This window comes from Sprattus sprattus, assembly GCF_963457725.1.
Source record: "Sprattus sprattus genome assembly, chromosome: 2".
Classification (NCBI taxonomy): domain Eukaryota; kingdom Metazoa; phylum Chordata; class Actinopteri; order Clupeiformes; family Clupeidae; genus Sprattus; species Sprattus sprattus.
Window position 1 is genome coordinate 24,137,581 of NC_137921.1, and position 17,103 is coordinate 24,154,683.

At 41.2% G+C, this 17,103-nt stretch overlaps 1 protein-coding gene across 2 annotated transcripts in view; it reads right to left on the reverse strand.

Moving 5' to 3' along the window:
* The window catches only part of enpp1 (ectonucleotide pyrophosphatase/phosphodiesterase 1), a 42,712-nt gene continuing 25,609 nt past the window's right edge, over nucleotides 1-17,103 (reverse strand). The window contains exons 17-25 of one of the 2 annotated variants that reach the window (XM_080833366.1): nucleotides 15,672-15,759; nucleotides 14,773-14,957; nucleotides 7,975-8,011; nucleotides 7,726-7,880; nucleotides 6,134-6,260; nucleotides 5,512-5,586; nucleotides 2,766-2,898; nucleotides 2,486-2,630; nucleotides 1-1,220 (exon numbers count right to left, since the gene is read on the reverse strand). In XM_080833366.1, coding sequence (XP_080689492.1) covers nucleotides 1,068-1,220; nucleotides 2,486-2,630; nucleotides 2,766-2,898; nucleotides 5,512-5,586; nucleotides 6,134-6,260; nucleotides 7,726-7,880; nucleotides 7,975-8,011; nucleotides 14,773-14,957; nucleotides 15,672-15,759 — 1,098 coding nt within the window. In that variant the 3' untranslated portion in view covers nucleotides 1-1,067. The remainder of the gene's footprint in view (nucleotides 1,221-2,485; nucleotides 2,631-2,765; nucleotides 2,899-5,511; nucleotides 5,587-6,133; nucleotides 6,261-7,725; nucleotides 7,881-7,974; nucleotides 8,012-14,772; nucleotides 14,958-15,671; nucleotides 15,760-17,103) is intronic. The other variant, XM_080833367.1, reaches the window with a different exon arrangement.

The following is a 17,103-nucleotide window of genomic DNA, read 5'->3' on the forward strand; positions in this document are numbered from 1 at the left end:
TCCCCTAGTGGTTGAACACTAAAATAGCAAAAAGAGTAGAAATGCAACCAGAATGCCCCATATCTTAAATCCTTTTACTCACCTACTACATATGGTAAATGGCTTTATGATAGACCAAACTTTTGATTGAGAACCTAGACTCACTGAGAACTGGTGACACATATTAATACCAAATCATGTCATAAAATTAACTCTACTACTGAACATGTTCCTGATAACATAAATATGATGACATAAATTACAGTCACGCAATTTAGCCATGACACCAGTGTTTTTTTTTTGTCAAACTGGTACAAACATTACAAAAGAACATTTGTGAAGGGGGTAACTATTAGCAAATAGTTTACTTATTCTTTGACAAAAGTTCACAATTACAAGAAAATAACAAATATAAAAACATCAAAATAAACAAAATAGACCTCTCCATTGACCATTCAACAAACAAATCATAAATATACACAACAAAGAAAACAAAGAAAACAAACAGACAAAATAAACAAACAAATTGAAACACAAAAGCCTTCTCACAATATTGGGCAAAAGGCAGCCCCAGAATGGTGTGTGTGTGTATATGTCTGCTACCTTTCTGTTATTGACCTTTTATTGACTAATTTAAAAAAAATGTTTATTTAAAAAAATTTTTTTTATACTTGCTGCATTCCAAATGTGGCTATACACAGCTCTCGACTGGCCTCAGACACAAATTACTGACAAAGTAAAAAATGCTGCCAAGATTCCTTGCTAAAAAGAATTTCTGCCCAAAAGTGGCTGTGGTTTCTTGGAGTGATGGTGCTATTAAAAATTACTCGCTGTTTTTATAACAGAAAGAGAGCTGCACCCAGAATCATTTAAGCCCCTTTTTCATTCCAGCATTTGTTCATCTCAACTCGCTCACTATGGGACAAGAGACAGTGTGGACTACTCTTTGGCCTCACTGGCAGGTAAACCTCCATTTTGGTCCACCGCTGTTTCCTTGTGATATGTCAAATGTACAATAAAGCCTTAAAAAAAAATCCCGACTATGAAAAAACTGACTGAAGAATGTCTCGGCCTACAGCGATGGGTTTCTAGAATGTCTTTAGGGAAGTCTTGAGCTGTAAGGTCTTGTCTATTTCTAGCTGGTCGTGGTAAAAGCTCAGCCCCGTCAGGAGTTCCACATCTCGGACTCTCGCCACATGGAGCTTGGCCCACTCTTCCACCCAATGGAAGTCATTTTTGCCCTGAAACCAGAAGCCAGAGGACAAATGAGCTTAGCTCAGTTCTTCCACAATGCAGAAAGAAAATAGATTTTTTTTGTTGACGCTTTACCCCAAAGCCACTGTACCCCAGATGTGTGTTTGTTGACGCTTTACCCCAAAGCCACTGTACCCCAGATATGTGCTTGTGACTGACAAAGAGAGGGAAGGTTATTTCTATCCGTGTTACTCCCGTTCAAAGTTTAAACAGCAAAGCAATTCTTCTTCTAGCTAATAAAAGCTAATGAAACGCTAAATATTATTCCATTCTACATGCTTCTGTTCATTTCAGAGGAGGTTAGCCTGACAGCTGCAGGCTGATCAGCCCTCCTATGGTTTGTATGCTTCCCATACCGAGAGGTTTGTGCCATATTTGTTATTAATCAGTGGATGTTTCTGTATACACAGATCAATACGTTCAGGCAGAAGCAGTCTTACAATGATGATTAATCCATCCTGTCCCCTAGTGGTTGAACACTAAAATGGCAAGACTTTTTTTTTTTAGAGTCAGAAGTGCAACCAGAATGCCCCATATCTTAAATCCTTTTACTTACTTACTACATATGGAAAATGGCTTTATATTATGATAGACCAAACTTTAGATTGAGAACCCAGACTCACTGAGAACTAGTGACACATATTAAAACCAAATCATGTTGTAAAATGAAATCTCTACTGAACAAGGTCCTGAAGACATAAATATGATGACATAAATTACAGCCACGCAATTTAGCCATGACACCAGTGTTTTTTTTTTGTCAAACTGGTACAAACATTACAAAAGCACATTCCCATGTAACTACACTCTTGTCTCTTCAGATCAGCTATGCTCACAAAAGCCATACCGGAGCACGATAGGCTTCAAATCAAGAATTCATCAGGTTATTATGCATATTAAGTTTCCTAAAGATAAAGGAAATTCTAAATAATAATAATAACAATAAAAAAACATTTTTGGATGTTGTAAACGGGAGATAAGCGGGATAACGGCCTTCGAGCGGTACAGTTCTACAAAGATAATGGACTTCTTTGCCCCGCATCGTCCATTATCTTTGTAGAACTATACTGCTCGTGGGCCGTTATCCCTTACGTAATGATGCTGCTACTGTGCACTGCAAGGCATTTACTTTACGGACAGGAACTTCTGCCTTTTCGCCCGGATTGTGACCCATGACCTTTAGTATCATACTAGGCCGGCTGAGCCACTGACCTACAGTTGATATGGGATTAAGGAAGTGATTCCCACTTACCGAGCACATCTCCTGCCTGTCTGGCCTGTGAGGTAGGATGAAAGCAACCGTGTCCAGTGGCCCTTCACATTCGTGGGGGGAGAGGGAAGAGTTTTTACAGCCTGTCAGGATCATGAAGAAATGAGTGGGCACTGGAGCATCATTCCTTAGGCGGATGGAGAGAATTATTTGTGATTAATTTGTAGGGATTAAACAAATGCATTTTTAAATAAAACAGGTATGCTAAGTATAACACAGACTAGGTGAGCCCTGCAAGCAATTTGCAAAATGGAAAACTTACAGTGCCTGCTTCGTCTGATCATCATAGTTGCCGTCGAAGTTAATGTCAAAGATAGGACCACTGATGACATTGACGCCATTCATCTGTTTTGAGTATTTCATAACCACCATTTTGTGGAAATGCTCCCAAACATCTACCAAAACAAAGTCATAACATTTGTGTGAGTGTCATAGCAACACTCCAAAACAGCACATCACTACCCTGTAACAGACAGACAAAGCCATTTAAAATACAGTGAATCATCAACGTAGGTTCATACACTAACAATGTACACTAAAAATATCTTATGTTCATGCAATGGTAAATCTTTATGGACAAAGAGCAAAGATTTGGCAAATGTTTTGTTATCAAACTCCTGATGTTGTGCTACCATTATTTACCACTGGAGGACAGAGTCAGTCTTATCAAGGAATTCACTTCCCATCACTGTATGGAGCTATTCCACATAAGAGCCTTGAGAAAAGTCTTGAGGATCAACTGGGAAGACAGGCGTACAAACTCCAGCATTCTGGAGGAAACAAATATGCCCAGCATAACTACCATCATTATGCAACACCAACTCTGATGGACAGGCCATGTCATCCGCATGCCCAACAACCGTCTCCCTAAGCAGATCCTGTACTCCCAGTTAATAGAAGGACAGCGAGCCCCTGGTGGGTCAAAGAAACGCTTCAAGGACAATATCAAGACCAGCCTGAAAAAGTTCAACATCTAGCAACTGGGAGGATCTTGCGTTGAACAGGGACTACTGGAGGAAAGCAGTGCAAGAAGGTGCAGCACACCACGAAATTGAACTCCGCCGTGCCGCAGAGGCAAAGCGGCAACTCCGCAAGGACAAACAGAGGAAGGCTCAACCAGACACCACATCAACATTCCAATGCCCACACTGCAGTAGAATCTGTGGGTCACGGATCGGCCTTTACAGCCACCTGAGGACCCACAAATAAGAAATAAGACAACCCTATAGAGAGGACAGTCATACTCGTCTCGAGTGACCGCCGAAGAAGAAGAAGAAGAAGAAGATATCATATGATGTTTGTATATATATATTATGTACCTACATCTACCAAATGCATGCTGTGTACAACACTAGTTGTTTCCCTTCCCCTTCTGCCACACAACTTTTCCCCAGCCCCTCTTCAAGCAGATGGGTACTCCCTTATGTGCCGTGGTTCTGCTTAAGGTTCCCTCCTGATTTTCCTTGACCCTGTTGCCATTGTGCTTGCTCTAAGGGGGTCCAGGCTCTGAGCTCTGTAAAGTGCCTTGAGACAATTTGTATTGTTCTGGCGCTATATAAATAAAACTGAATTGAATTGAAATTGAATTGATATGCTGCCTCTGTCCAAGACCAAATCCAGGGAAGTTGGATTGAAATGACATTTCTACATACATGACATAGCAAAACATGCCACTTCACAATGTTTGTTAGGAGCAGAAGCTGGTGCTATCAATGTGAAGGAAGCTTGATTTCCTGTTTCACTTCCTTTTGAGTAATCTTTCAGGGTTTTTCATTTCAAAACCCTGAATTTTAAACTTCAACAACAACAACAAAAATGCTCCCACACACTCAGTGGCCTGTTAAGAAAGTCCCCTATCTGCCTGAGATTCAGATCTTAATTCTGTGGTCTTGACCAGTTATAATACTGCAAGTATTGACTTTATAAAAAAATCACCCTGATGCAGCATTTCAACAGCATTTATGTCAGAGAAAACCATGTCCCCTAGACCTGTCATTTCACGACTGCATGAGGAACAGGGAGCTCAGGGCTGGAAACACTAACGCTGGAATGTTGATACAGCTGCCCTTTTTGTACCTCCCTTGTGTGAAGTGAGCAGCAATGAGTAGCAACAAGAAAGGTCGGGGTCTGCAACAGGAATCAAAGCCCTTGTGTGAGGTTCAGATCAAGGCAAACACTGAACATTAGCACCTCGGAGAAACTCTTCTCTAAAAGAACCCACAACCCTCCAGAGCAAACAACGTGTAGGCCATGCATTGTTTTGGTTGTGATGTGGCTCGCCAAATATGGTGGGTCGTATGAGGATACATAGCAGAAAACACAGTACACTGAAGAATACCGTAGAAGAAAAGAGGATAGGAAAAAAAACAAGAAGAAGAAAAGATAGCAACTATGGCGACAGTTGGCCCGTGCCGTTCGCCACAAAACAATACTGTGGTGCGTTCTGCACCGTAACATAGGTGTTAGCTAAGTAAGGAAGCGCGTGTGCTCAAATTATGCATTTTAAGCATGCTGAGTGTGGGTCAAGTTGTTGTCCTTGGAAGCATTATAGCGTAGAGGTTCCAGCTGTAGACTACAAAAGCGCTGAGTAACAGCGTGGTTTAGGAGCAAAGCCTTGGAATCAATGGGGAATTCCCTCAGTAGGCTAATGAAATACATGCTTCTGTCTTGATTAACTGCATGGTTTATGTCTGTTATCACACCCACCTGAGCAAATATGTCAGCAAATATTAGTGACATTCCAGGCAATTTGTGACTGCAATGAATGTGTGACTTATTAGGTCACGTGTTGTGTGGCTTGTACATGCAACTATGTAGAAAGAGATTGTGTCTTATAAAAATATTTGATCTCCCAACTCTGAACCCATCACCCCTAACATTCTCTTGTGTGATCCCACTGTATGATTATGGTGTCTCTATTGTGTGATTCCACTCACTGATATGCTCTGCTATCATATTTAATGTATTATGAACAGAACTTCATTGTTAAAGGTGTGTCTGTTGCTTACCTAAGAACACAGGGAACATGGGGGCCATGTTGCTGGTGAGTAGTGAGTCCCACTCATTGTCTTTTGAACTCAGATCTGTGAGGAAATGGACAAACAAAGGGCCTGTTTTAGATGTGATGGACTCAGATCTGCTGACCGCCCACAGAGAAAATGACCAAGCGCTTGCCCAGACCTTCTCAGGTCTTGGTCCAATGACAACAATCAACAATACTTGTACAGGTTGCATGCAGTGAATAGAGGAGATGTTGGAAAACTGGCAATGTTGCAAAGATAACAGCATGTATTCAATAATGCATTTCATGCCACTTAATTGCAAAACTGCTGAATTGTATAAAACTGCTTTATAACTTCCTCTTTTTGTGCATGTAACTTTTTGTCTGTGAGATCCCCAACCCATTAAATAGACAACATAAGACTACATAGACAAGATCCTTGAACTCTTACAAAAAAGCCAAATACCATCTCTTAGACACTACAAAGCAGACAATCCCAGGGACTTAATAAAGTGACGTGCTGGTGAAAAGAGATGTGCTGGTGTCTGGCGTGCAGTGGTGCTGTGGGGGTTTCCTGTGTTTGTGGGTGTGGTGGATGGAGAAGGAGCCGTGTGGGGATCAGGACATACTGGGGGGGTGCAGGAGGCCGAAGGTCATGTTGGGGTTGCTTCTGTAGGAGGCGCAGCTCTGGCTCATGCTGGGGGACACTCGCACGTCGGCACGCACACAATCTTGGCTCGCATCTCCAAAAGTGGCCTGTGGGAATGAGCAAGGAGAGGATTTTGATCCTAACCGTACACAAACACACATGCACAAACACCTCATTCAGAGGGCATACACATCTGTCCTTGATGTTCAAAGGAGTGGAGAGGGATGCCTACACACACACACACACACACACACACACACACACACACTCAGACACACACACACACCAACTTCCACCAAATTCCACCCATGAAATCTCAAACACAGAGTAAGCTGTTAGGAGGGTCACACTATTGGACCAGACTATGAGTGAGAGCATAATAGGAACACCTACAGCATTGTCCTCTACTGCAGATCTGTCCATGAAGTAGTGTGGATCCAAGTCAGGGCCCATAGTCACAAAGCATCTGAAGGCTTAAAGTAGCTCCTATCTTAGCGATTTAGCAGAAACTCCTCAAGATAATGATAGTGACAGTCCTAACTTTGGGACACCTACTATATTTTTGAATAAGATGAATTCTCAAATGAGTAAAAAAGCCCCTTAGCCTTTAGCTAAAAGTAGAACAGAAAATGGCAGTTTCTATCATTCTATGCATGAGACTTTACGTCTTTTACTTAAAGCAAGAACTCCTAAGCCAAGACATTTTTTTTTTGCCTTAGTAAAATTTGGTTTCACCAGCTTTGTGAAAATGATTTAGGTGAAAATGTGTGAAATGTTGAGTGTGACTTAAGTAGTAGGCCTACTTAGTGACCAAATCAAATGCCCTGTGAATAAGGGCCCTGATCAGGACCTAACTCACAGTCACACAGCCAAATGCTATGAAAAAGGGGGAAATGGCCTCATCAATACAACTTATTCAGACTCAGCACCTTTAAACAAGAGAATCTAAGAGAATAGGTTGAGGGGAGAGGCAGAGATGGACAGATAATACAAGGCAGGGAGTGCAAAAGATACTGTACAAGAAGAAAGAAAAGAGGACTGAGAGTTGACAGAGGGAGGGAAACAAGTAAGAGGAGAAGAAAAATGTTCTTGGGGTGCGTTTGCGCTCTAATTTATGATGAGGCTCCACCACAAACTGAGAAGCAAAACAACAGCAGTGAGAGCCAGCACGAGGGGAAGATATACGACCCAGCACCAGCCTTAACTCAGCCGCTCTTATCTCCTAACCCCATACCACAGAGAGAGAGAGAGAGAGAACTTAAAGGAGGAGGGAGGAAGAGGCAGGGAAAGAAAGGTAGGAGGAGGGGAGAGAGAGAGAGAGAGAGAGAGAACAAGAGTCAGGAGGGAAGCAGAGAGGGCAGCAAGAAGGCAGAAAGACAATGGAAGTTAGAAGGGAAGAGCAGCCTATTCCAATCAAATTTATATTTGTGAGCCACAAATGCGTTCAGATTAATTTGCAAAGGAGGAAGAGGGAATTGAATGGACTACATCCATTGATTACTCCATGTGGTTTTAATAAACACAGAAATCTCATGAGTGCATGCACGCACACGTGCGCCCCCACACACTCACTGCTGTATTCAGTGTGTAGGCGACCCACAGTGGCATACGAATGTCCTTGCTGAACCCAGTGATGTAGTTGGATTGGAGGAGCACACAATAGTCCACATTATCCTGTAGAACTCTGGGAATCCCATATGGTAGATGAACTGGCTTGACTGTTGGGTCTATGTTGAATAAAAAAACATAACCAGTGATTTGAAGAAGGTTTGATTGACACCTCTCTTTTCTCCCTGTCAAAAGCAAAAGAAAGCCCCGTACCTGAATGCTGCATGAGTTCTGTGTTGAGATCCTGCATCTGCAATAGAGGTTGGAAAAGGCATTAGAGACTTTGCTCAGATCAGGGCTATAGCTTTCATAAGTTCTAATAGAAACAGGACTGGGGCATGACAAACAGATGTTTTTTCTTCCTTCTTATTGTACACTCAGCGCAGGAAACATCCACACCCCCACCCAAGTCACTTAGCGCGTGAGATCACTGGGCACGATATTGGTAATCTGAGCGTGCTGTTATGCAAGAGTACTGCTGGCCCTGTGAAAAAACACAAAGAACTTCTCCAACACCAGTGCTGCACAGGAAATTCTGAAGAAACCTACAAATGAGTCATGTCCTTTGCTCACACTGGGATCCAGTGCAGTATTTTATGCTACCATATGACCATGTGTTTGCTTCCATGTTCTTTCTCATGTACAGTATGTACATCAACAGTGTTTCCCCTAGGTTCACCGATTTCGCGGGAGCCTCCCACTTTTGGGGGGGATAATCCCCTACATAAAACTATTATTTTTCCTGTGACCCAGCAAAACTAGGGGGGTCTGGGGGCATGCTCCCCCATACATTTTTTTTTTTTAAATAACCTTTTAAATAGTGTCCTCAAGTGGGTTTTAGGAAGAGAAATTAACAAATTTAGATTTAAAATATGGCACAAATATAAACATATTGAAGACATCTGCTGAGATTGTGTTTGGGATGTGTGTGAAGCAGGAGCACCCTGACCTGGGAGAGAAAGCTTAGGAACAGCTACTACACTTTGCCTCCACATATTAATGTGAGGCCTCCTTCTCTGCAATGACTGTGATCAAAACAAAGCAGAGAAACAGACTGTGCCTGGAGAAGAGCTTAATATCAGCAGTTGCCTCCCTTTGTTTTAAAAATAACCTGGGTTTCAGGAAGAGAAATTAACAAATGTAGATTTAAAATATGGCACAAAAATATTGTTTATATATATACAGCCGCGGAAAAAATTAAGAGACCACTTCAAAATTATCGGTTTCTCTGGTTTTACTATTTATTGGTATGTGTTAAAGTAAAATGTACATTTTTGTTTTATTCTATAACCTACTGGCAACATTCCTACCAAATTTCAAATAAAAATATTGTCATTTAGATAATTTATTTGCAGAAAAATGACAATTGGTCAAAATAGCAAAAAAGATGCAGTGTCTTCAGATCTCGAATAATGCAAAGAAAACAAGCTCATATTCATTTTTAAACTACACAATACTAATGCTTTAACTTAGGAAGAGTTCAGAAATCAATATTTGGTGGAATAACCTTGATTTAAAATCACAACTTTCATGTGTCTTGGCATGCTCTCCACCAGTCTTTCACATTGCCGTTGGGTGACTTTATGCTACTCCTGGCGCAAGAATTCAAGCAGCTCGGCTTCTTTTCATGGCTTGTGACCATCCATCTTTCTCTTGATCACATTTCAGAGTTTTTTTTATGGGATTCAGGTCTCGAAATTGGGCTGGCCATGACAGGGTCCTGATCTGGTGATACTCCATCCACACCTTTACTGGCCTGGCTGTGTGGCATGGAGCATTGCCCTGCTGGAAAAAACACTTCTCAGAGTTGGGGAACATTGTCAGAGCAAAAGGAAGCAAGTTTTTCTTCCGGGACAACGTTGTACTTTGCCTGGCTGAGGTTTGTAAATGACCATAAGGATTGAACCAAAGCCGACTGGAGGGTCTCCTAGTTCGTCTTCTCTGATGAGTCCAATTTCACAGTAGGTGCAAGACTCTGTGGCTTGTAGGCCTCTCCAGGTCTACGTCTAACCATCAGACGACCATGTGTTGGGCAAAGCTGAAAATTGGACTCATCAGAGAAGACGAACTAGGAGACCCTCCAGTCCACTTTGGTTCAATCCTTATGGTCTTTTACAAACCTCAGCCAGGCAAAGTACAACGTTGTCCCGGAAGAAAAACTTGCTTCCTTTTGCTCTGACAATGTTCCCCAACTCTGAGAAGTGTTTTTTCCAGCAGGGCAATGCTCCATGCCACACAGCCAGGCCAGTAAAGGTGTGGATGGAGTATCACCAGATCAGGACCCTGTCATGGCCAGCCCAATTTCGAGACCTGAATCCCATAAAAAAAACTCTGAAATGTGATCAAGAGAAAGATGGATGGTCACAAGCCATGAAAAGAAGCCGAGCTGCTTGAATTCTTGCGCCAGGAGTAGCATAAAGTCACCCAACGGCAATGTGAAAGACTGGTGGAGAGCATGCCAAGACACATGAAAGTTGTGATTTTAAATCAAGGTTATTCCACCAAATATTGATTTCTGAACTCTTCCTAAGTTAAAGCATTAGTATTGTGTAGTTTAAAAATGAATATGAGCTTGTTTTCTTTGCATTATTCGAGATCTGAAGACACTGCATCTTTTTTGCTATTTTGACCAATTGTCATTTTTCTACAAATAAATGATCTAAATGACAATATTTTTATTTGAAATTTTGTAGGAATGTTGCCAGTAGGTTATAGAATAAAACAAAAATGTACATTTTACTTTAACACATACCAATAAATAGTAAAACCAGAGAAACTGATAATTTTGAAGTGGTCTCTTAATTTTTTCCGCGGCTGTATATGTACAAAAACATATTGAAGACTATAATGGTCTAAAGGTGCTCATTATAGTTAATGTCAGATATCCTCTGCTCAATTTTCAAACTCTCCCTCACTATAAAACTTTTTTGATCGAGCAATATTCCATGACACCTGATATGATGCCAACGTGACCGTTTCAGAGTACTTTGTAAATTTCCCAAAAAGCCGAGTCTGTTTCTCTGACTGATGTATCAAAGAATGTACCTCGTGCTTGCCCAGCTCTGTTCTTTTAGGAACTCCTGGGCTATGTAAGCATTGTGTGTGGAGAGACGGCGCGCCAAGTCCAAGACTTTAAAATGCGACCGTGACGTCTGCATATTAAGCAAAGGGGTTTTCCATTTCGCTCCGCAAATAATTCCTCCCATTTAGGCAAGAACGCCCGGTGTTCATATTCATACTTTCGTTTAGCTTTACGCTTTGCTGGATCCATGGCATTCTTTCAGTAGCTACTGCTAGTCTGGCTAGTAACTCTCTGAGACTGGGTGCACACATTAGAATGTTTCATGTTTGGAACATTAACGTTACTTGAAGACATCTCTCAAGATCGAGTGATGACAAAATATACATGAATAAATACCCCATTGAAATCGGACAGCTTTTTGTCTGTATTTCCAAATATATTGCGTGCAAAATATGCATTTTAGATGGTTTAGATGGCCGGCAACTACTAACTGCTATCTTATCTTCAAACAGAAAGTAACATGTGCGCATCGGGGCAGAACTCCGCCTTGCGCGATACAGAGCGCAGAGGACAATTGTAAACGCGAGATCATCTAGTGACAAAAATGACATGCCTCGTGCAAATAAGATAAATAACACAAAGCTATTTATTGTGTTTAATGAAATAACAATCTATAGACCTGTTCTATAGGAAAGGTATCCTTAACTGACTTCCGTTGTGATCTGGCGCTTTATAGAAAATTAAATTGAGCAAAGTTAACTTGACCTTTCAGCGGGGGCGGGGGCGTTGGGGGGGCGGGGCGCCTTATACAATGGTAGGGGAAACACACTGCATCAAAGTTAACATGCACATATGGTGCAGCACAAGGCCCCTGACTGGTCTCAACAACATGGAGAGCCCAAAAAGTAAAGCAGTGTGTACTAGCACTATACTCTTCTAACAATACATACTGTATGGTCAACAATAGGTAATATGTGATGATAATAATGATTCATTATATTAAGTAGAGTGACAGTGTGATTCATTCGCCAATTGGGAACCCCACCAACTCATCTACTTAATGTCTGCTCAAGCTGTAATAGTGAGATTATTAATAACTACAAAATGCCAATATTGGCATTTTACCTCTTCCTTTTGATGAAGGAGCTGTATCACAATACACAATAGTGTCAGAAGTGGGATCGTTCCACAAGCCGCTTTGAGGAAACGCATTTTCAAGGAAACAGCTTGAAGAGCAGCAGTGTGTAGACAGGTAGGAACTACAAATATGCAACCTCCAATGGATTAGACTGGATTATAAATGGTAAACTTGAGGCAAGTGTCTCAGCTGTTTAAATCAGAGTGTCCTCTTGTTTGTTTTTAAGTGCAGATGTGATTTAGTTGCTAACTGATGACCCCATTCATTATAGGCCAGGAGATAAGACCTAGAGGGAGGCTCTCGTCAATGCCATGCATGCGTTACTAACTATGGAATACGTGAATATGGATCTGTCCTCATACACACCTCATATCACCTATAACTTAAACATTAACATAACCACTCTGTTATTATCTGGAACTTAACTACAACGACTTCCCGTCTGAAGACTTATGTCAGGGTCTAGTAAGTACAACTGCCAAGCAGATTTTTTTAAATAGCCCAGAGGTTTGAGCAGTGAGGCTGTGGCTTGGGGGTTTCCAGTTTGAATTGAGATGGGAAATAGAGTGCGAGTGTGTGCGCATATCCCCATCCGCCAATAAGCCCCTCACAACACAACCAGTGACCCATAGTACCAGGATTTTACAGCCCTGCTCCAAGGCCGAGCTGTATTTATATATACAGTACTGTGCAAAAGTTTTAGGCAGGTGTGAAAAAATGCTATGAACTAAGAATGCTTTGAAAAATGTAAACAATAACTGTTTATTTTTTTATCCATTAACATGGTAAGATTGAGCACAGCAACAAGACACAACGTAGTTATACTGCATCAGCAGGGTCTCTCCCAGACAAAGATTTCAAAGCAGACAGGGGTTTCAAAATGTGCAGTTCAAGCTCTTTTGAAGAAGACGTTGAGGATCGTAGACGCAGTGGTCAGCCAAGGAAACTTAATGCAGCTGATGAAAAACACATCAAGCTTATTTACCTTCGAAATCGGAAGATTTCAAGCAGTGGCATCAGCTCAGAACTGGCAGAAACCAGTGGTACCCAGGTACAGACATTTACTGTCCGGGGTCTGGCCAGAAGTGGTCTTCATGGAAGAGTTGCAGCCAAAAAGCTCTACCCCGACAAGGAAACAAGGCCAAGTGACTAAACTAAGCACGAAAACATAGAAACTGGGGTGCAGAAACATGGCAGAAGGTGCTCTGGACTGATGAGTCAAAATTAGAAATATTTGGCTGTAGAAGAAGGCAGTTTGTTCGCCGAAGGGCTGGAGAGAGGTACAATAATGAGAGTCTGCAGGCAACAGTGAAGCATGGTAGAGGTTCCTTTCCAGTTTGGGGCTGCATTTCTGCAAGTGGAGTTGGAGATTTGGTCAGGATGAATGGTGTCCTCAATGCTGAGAAATACAGGCAGATACTAATCCATCATGCAATACCATCAGGGAGGCGTATGATTGGCACCAAATGTATTCTGCAGCAGGAACATAACCCCAAACATACAGCCAATGTCATTAACAACTATCTTCAGCTTAAAGAAGAACAGAAAGTCCTGCAAGTGATGGTATGAGCCCCACAGAGCCCTGATCTCTACATCATCGAGTCTGTCTGGGTTTACATGAAGAGACAGAAGAATTTTAGGAAGCCTACATCCACAGAAGATCTGTGGTTAGTTCGCCAAGATGTTTGGAACAATTTACCAGCCGAGTTCCTTCAAAAACTGTGTGCAAGTGTACCTGGAAGAATTTATGCTATTTTGAAGGCAAAGGGTGGTCACACCAAATATTGATTTAATTTAGAATTTTCTTCTGTTCCTTCACTGCATTTGGTTAATTTATGAAGAATTGATGAAAATAAACTGTTAACACTTCCATTTTTTAAAGCATTCTTAGTTTACAGCATTTTTTCGCACCTGCCTAAAACTTTTGCACAGTACTGTACGTATATATAAAAAAGAATCTGGCTATAAAAAGCATACTAGAAAATAATTCAATCTAGCTTTTCAGTGTCACTCCCTTAATTTCAATGAAAACATATCTCACAGTCAAAGTAGGTGCACCACAACCAAGACACAAAATGTAACAGACAACGAACTGTGAATAGCCCTGAAGTCACACAGACAGAAACAGTACCTACCCCTTGATCAACTCAAGCTAAAATCCATCTACCAATTATTGTGCAAAAAATTCCCCTCCCTGAGATGTTCATGGCAAATTACCACACTGGAACATTGAAGAATGATCTACATTGTAGACCTTGTTGTAATATTTATGTTTGATGTATATGATGCTTGGATTTAGCATCTAAACATGGCGATAGGCACAATCAAATGTTTGTTGTCACAAGACTAGAATAATCTTAATATTAGAGTTGTTTATGGTAAATGTCAACAGCGCTAGATCTTACCATTCGTACAGTAGCCCACCCCTCTGCTCTATCATTACTTTAGTTACAGTGCAAATTAATATCAGCTGTTTCAGTCCCAATTGATGGCCTTTAAAAAGGTGTATCATTACCAAGGTGTCACACAAGAAATATCTCATGATGGGTAAAAGTAAAGAGCTCTCTCAACACCTTCGCAACCTTATTGTTGCAAAACATACTGATGCAATTGTGCACGGACGCATTTCTTTACCAACATCTGGTGAAAATTTCATGTCAATAGCACCTTAAGAAAAATATTAACTGAGAAAAATAGTGACGTATTCAATACTTATTTTACCCGCTGTATGTCGATCACTTCTACAGTATGTGACTTAGCGATTAATAGGGTAGATCTCTGGATTCTAACCCCAGGTATTGTGGTGGACCTCGGTTGTATCATAAGTCATGTCCCTGATGTCCTAGCATACCTGTGCTTCAGTGAGAGAAGGACAGGTGCAGCCCAGGTCATCGGCGGGAATGGAGGTGGTGGCGGTGCAAGAGGAGGCAGGGGACATTTCAGCAGGGTAGGCTGGGACGTGCCGAGGCCTCTTCAAAAGATGATTCAGGCTTCCGTGAGTCCCATTGTTGGGAGCAGGCTTTATGTCCATCAAGTCTGTGACCACAACCCATTATCATGAATTTACGAGGTCCATATTTGAGTATTTTATTCTATATGTGTTTGATCAGAGCTACCTTAATGAATAACAACAACAAGTTTTGACTAAATAAATACATCAGAGCTCAGCCTTCATTCCAACTCATTGCTTTTCACAGATTTAATATCAGTTGACTTTGAGAAACTGAAATGAGTCCTGGAGATCCAAGTTCTCACTTGCCCAAACAAAAGATACAGTAGCCTTTATTAATATGAAAGGCAGGAAGGCTTTCCAACAATTAATTTCATAATATGGGAGTGGCAGAGAATCAGGCTATTTAGGCCTTATGGTTATGTCTAGCCCACTACAAATGCAGTCAGCAGCACACAGCTGTTGGTAGGGCTTCCATTTTGTTCCATAGTAACCTACTGAAGCCTCTGCACCTGGTTTCTACAGGTGTTTTTCTGCCTTAAGTCTGGTTTCATTACAGTGATGAGAAATGTATCAAGTTCCACATTCTACTTTCAATTCTGTTTCTATTTATATATATCTTAATACAAATATCTTTGGTGGATAACTCATGAACTGTAAATTTACATTTTTTATTGACATTTTTTTGTTTTAAACTAAAAGCCTCAGGGTCCACAAAACTGTCTGCTTATAACAAGCTCACTACATCAGCAAAGTCTACTTTTGTGACATAAAATTTGTTGTAAAGGGACGACACTCACCACACATTAGGTTGTACACTTCAATGTTTTCAAAAGGGGGGACCGTGGTCCTATGCTTCAGTCCAGGGCCATGACCTATAAATATAGCCTGCAATACAAACAAACAAATAATGAAATAAACAACCATCATTTGATTTACAAATGGTCCAGACTTCAAATGGACCAGACCCATCCCATACTGAGTGGGATTCACCACAGGGTTCACTCTGATGGCGGTTTGAACTGTGGCATGGCTTAAGGTCAATTCTTGGACAAATGGAACAGAATACATTTCCCTGTATTTAACATTTCCACTTCCCTGTCCACTTCCCTGTGCTAATATGTAGATGACTATACACAAAGGCACAATGTTCTGACCAAACATACAAACACATGTGTTTAGTCCAAAATGGCTCACAGTGTAGCGATTACACCAACATTGACCTAGCCGTCAACTAAATCCAACCCTTGACTTGATGTGGATCTGACTTAGGTCACTGCTAGGTCGGCTGTTGTACGGGTACACAGCACACAGCCCATGGCCATGACCTTCATTAAGCTACAGCTTTGACAAACGACACAACAGAAACAACTTTGAGCTGAGGCAAGGCAAACATTTGTATCAGTGCTTAAATGGTGGAGGCTGGCCCATTCATAGAATACCAGTCTGCAGCTATGATAAACCAGAAGCTCTCAGGAAATGTCCCTGATGTACGCCTCAGGATGTCCTCTGAATGAGCCTGGCAAGGAAAGATTCTCCACTGTTATCACTTTTTCTGGAAACATCACAAGCCCTATTCATAGAACCCCGCCTTCAGAAGTGGATGTTTTACAATGCATATTGCAAAAAAAAACTCCCATTTCTCTTAATGGGAAGCAACTGTGCTGGTTATTTTAAGAAGCAGTCCCTTTAAATCTTTCAGAAAGCGGAAATGTGATAAATATGGCATTTACAGGCCTTGTAATGTAACTACATACAGATGTAGATGGCAAAAACAAAAGGCGCCACCACCCCTACTATGAACTGCCTACATAAGCACACTTAGGTCTGCGCAAGAAAGAGACATTTAGCTGCAGTTACACCCAATTTCACTGAAACACACCAACCATAGAGGCCTTTACTTTTTAAACACGGTAATATCTTGTGGCTCAAAGCAAATACTGTGTTGTAAAACGCACCAAATTAGCCGGCTAATAAATACTTGAATGTCAACAGCAGAAAAGCCAGTGAGCCTCTTTAGAACTTGACCTTAAATGACAGTTTTAAAAGCTCCTCAAAAATATCTTGGAGAAACACCCCAAACTAGCTGTAGTGTAAACAACTAGCATCTCACCGTTTTGTCTGCGATGTGATTACTATATTTTGCACATCTCGCATGCTCAAACGGGTAATTTTATCCTAGACAGCCATTAAATTCATTCACCTGTTTATTTTGAGGAAGATGTACCGCAA